General features: G+C 41.0%; 1 protein-coding gene across 1 annotated transcript; it reads left to right on the top strand.

The window, feature by feature from the left end:
• Window positions 1–2,228: 2,228 nt before the first annotated feature.
• On the top strand, window positions 2,229–3,242 carry LOC146389234 (macrophage mannose receptor 1-like). Its single transcript, XM_084924819.1, has 3 exons — window positions 2,229–2,502; window positions 2,686–2,969; window positions 3,054–3,242. The coding sequence occupies exons 1-3, from the start codon at window positions 2,229–2,231 to the stop codon at window positions 3,240–3,242; spliced, it is 747 nt and encodes a 248-aa protein (XP_084780945.1).
• Window positions 3,243–3,524: the final 282 nt, after the last annotated feature.

Genomic DNA, 3,524 nt, shown 5'->3' with positions numbered 1-3,524 from the left:
TTTGGGGAACTGGTCGTTCACGCTGAAGTCCGTTCAAATTTGGCCACAATAGGACGTGGTCTCCCGGTCGCAGCCCGCATGGGGCCGAGGCGATGTACCCTATCGAAGACGATGTTCTTCACTGTGTCCTCCGGCAGCTTCAGGTGGGTTTTGATGAAGCTTTTTACTGTAGTCTCCGCGTCCTCTCCAGCGGCTTCTGGAATACCAGAAAATACCAGATTATCACGCATGCTACGAGCTTGTAGATCAATAACTGTTTCTTTTATTTTTTTATTTTCTCTATTTAGCTGAGTAACATTGTCTGTGAGACATTTCACCGACTCCCTTAGCGTGGCATTTTCAGCAGCGAGCGTTTCCACCTGCTGCTGGCTGAACTCCAGGGATTCTCGCAAGGATTTAAATTCCCGGTGAAGAATCTCCACCAAGGACAGCCTTGCATCGAAACTGGACAATCGTTGGTCGATTAACTCCAGTATGTTGACAATATCTTTGCCGGCTGGCGATGTTGTGCCGGGGGAATCTGCCGGGCGAAGTCTTTTCAACGACGGCGTGTCAGGTTTGGCCGGGGAAGCTGCACTCTGGGCCTTCTTCATCACGAGATCCTGGAAGTACTGATCAATGTAATCTTGGAGAGCCTCTAAACTCTCCCTGTTGTTCTCCAGGGTGTTGGAGATGATTTAGACAAATGTTGTTAGTTATAAGACAATTGATAAGTGTATTTGGTAATACTGAAGCTTAAAGGAATTTGTTCAAATCTAAACTACCATTCGCTTTAATTTTCTGCCAAAATCTCCGGCGTCTGACGTTAGTTACAACATGAGTCGCTTACCTTGTCCATCACTTCCGTCACTTACCCTTTGCAAGTCTGTCACTTACCCTTTGAAAGTCCGTCAAAGGGTCAGGTGAACTGAACTTCAGTTCCCCTGACACTCGGACCGGCGGCCGCCTCAGGTCTCTCCTCCTCCTGCCTCCCCTTTCCCTCATCCACCCGCTGGCCTCTGTGGGAGCTCCGCCATAGCCACCACCAAACAACTGAGTTATTTTTACATATCGGCCAGCATCTGGCCAATCCACCAGCTTTCATTGTTTATACAAGAAAAAAAATCATCGGCCCATAAAAACGAAAAATCACCATCGACCCACCAAGCAAATGCCTGGTATGCCTGATGGCCAGTCCAGCTACAGTCGTGCCATCAGTTAACTACGCGTGCCTAGGGTTGACCCCTGCTGTAAATGTACAATTTTCTTTCATTTATAATATTCCTATTTCAATGTATTATTTGCATCAAATCTATGAAAATTACCAGGAAATCACATACCAGCAATAACAACTTTTCAATATATTCTATTATTTAATTGTGTTTAGCTGCTGCAGGTGGAGAAAACCAATGAAAGAGCGAAGTGAGTATAATAAGATTTGACAGGTTGGTTGGAACTTACCAGAAAAGAGTGTTCTATAAACATAAATGTTTTTATAAATCCTTACATTACAGAGATGCAAAATGATTATTTCTCAAAGGATTGAGAGCAAAAAGAGAAGTAGAAAGGACGAAGATCCCCAACACAAAACCACATTTGAATGCTGCTTAGCATCTTTTTGGAAATTCAGAAAGATTTAAATGAAATTGAGGATAGAAAGCCAGAGCTATTCAAATGCTTCGAACAAAGGCGGAGTCTATGCTAAAGAAAAGCTTTGACAAGTATCACAGTCCATGAGTATCTCACAGTCTTGATAAAAAAAGCATCATCAGGAGACTCTGAGCTTCAAAGGTTCCCCATTATCTGCTGCCAAGGTGAGTTCTGCTGTAGAAACTGATACACAGTGTAATGAATGGTTTAACCTGCTGAGAGTATATCACCTATGTATGCCCCACTTCACTAGAAAAGACTGTTCAAGTTGTTAACCAAATTCTTAATTAATTTATTAATTAATTAATTTACTGTTTTAGTTATTTGTACCATACATGATTAAGGCATGTGAAATTCTTATAGGATGACATCAAACAAGTACATTAGGTAAAATATTGAGTTGATTAAGTAATATTACTGAGACTAAATGTCAGTTACATTTATACAGTTCTTGTTTAATCCAAGACTCATCCACATTTCCTAACGTCATCATCTGTCCTGTCATTGCTCAGAGAGACACTTGACTACTTCATCAGTGAAATATGGCTGCTCTGTGACCCTTTTCCTTTTTGTTACAGTGTCAATGCATCCTAAGGAAGATGTGCCTTCTCATCCCTCTGCTGCTTTTTCTTTCTCCTGTCTGTGGGGATCTGTTAAACTTTAAACTTTACTCTGGGTCTTACATGACAACTTGGACAAATGCCCAGACCTTCTGCAGGAAGTACCACACTGACCTGGTCACAATCAGAAATGAACAAGAGAACACATTTTTCAATTCTGGAGGCTGGATCGGATTATATCGAGCTAATACAAGTACATGGAAATGGTCCAAAGGAGACGAGATAGCTAGCTTCATCAAGTGGGGTAGTTATGGTAAGTAACATGTTTTAAAGCTCAAGTATTAATCTTAGAATAACACCTGTTTAGGTGTGAGAGCAAATTATTGATTCTTATTAGATTGTGCAAGATCACATTTGTTGATATTAACATTAGTGTGTTATTTGCTGTTGGGAACAGTAAATAACAGTGTCTCTTCTTTGCTTCTTCTTCTTTCAGAGGCAAGTCAAAATGGAGACTGTGTATATAAGAAATATGGTGTATGGTGGACTCACAGTTGCCATTTCAATCATTCTTTCATGTGTTATGATGAGAAACTGGTTTTGGTGAAGGAGAATAAGACGTGGGAGGAGGCATTAAACCACTGCAGGTCTCTGGGTGCAATGGACACAAATGATCCCAACTCTCCCTACAAGAACCATCGCTATGACATGGCCACACTGATCACTACTGATGACCACACCTATGCACGGGAGAGAGCACAACAAGCTACCACTGATGAGGTTGGACAGTTTCCTATAGCTTATTCGTGTTGCTGAGAAACTCATACACCATGTTTACAATTGTCTCTCTGTCAGTGTTGGCAGGTGTGGACAGGCCTGTATAACCTGGCTGGTGAGTGGCTGTGGGTGGGTGGAGGACAGATGCAATATGAAAATATTCCAAGCTGCCCAACTAATGGCTTCTGTGGCGTCCTCGAGAAGAGTGGTACTGCATCCTATGGCATAAGAAACTGTCAGCAGAGAAGGAACTTCTTCTGTTACATAAAGCCATAAAGCCACTTACTCAAGTGCTGTATGTTTGTATATAAGGATTTTCTTTGCAATGGCTCTTACTTAATTTTGACTACTTGTTTAAAGATATTTCTAAATTACTTCAAATTTTGATCACTATTATATGCACTATTGTACTGGGAATGTTATACTAGTTACTGCAATACATTTACCTTTATACTATAGCTATGATCTTTAGTGCCAATTCAACAATTGGATAAAAAATAATAGGAAAAACAAGTCTTGTCACAGAACAGCTGTTTCAGGCAATGAGAGTATTAAATT

The sequence above is a fragment of the Perissodus microlepis genome, chromosome 4, assembly GCF_051167445.1.
Source record: "Perissodus microlepis isolate ML-2025 ecotype Zambia chromosome 4, ASM5116744v1, whole genome shotgun sequence".
In the NCBI taxonomy this organism is placed as follows: Eukaryota; Metazoa; Chordata; class Actinopteri; order Cichliformes; family Cichlidae; genus Perissodus; species Perissodus microlepis.
Note: the sequence above shows the minus strand (reverse complement) of the source record. Positions and strands in the feature narration are given on the sequence as shown.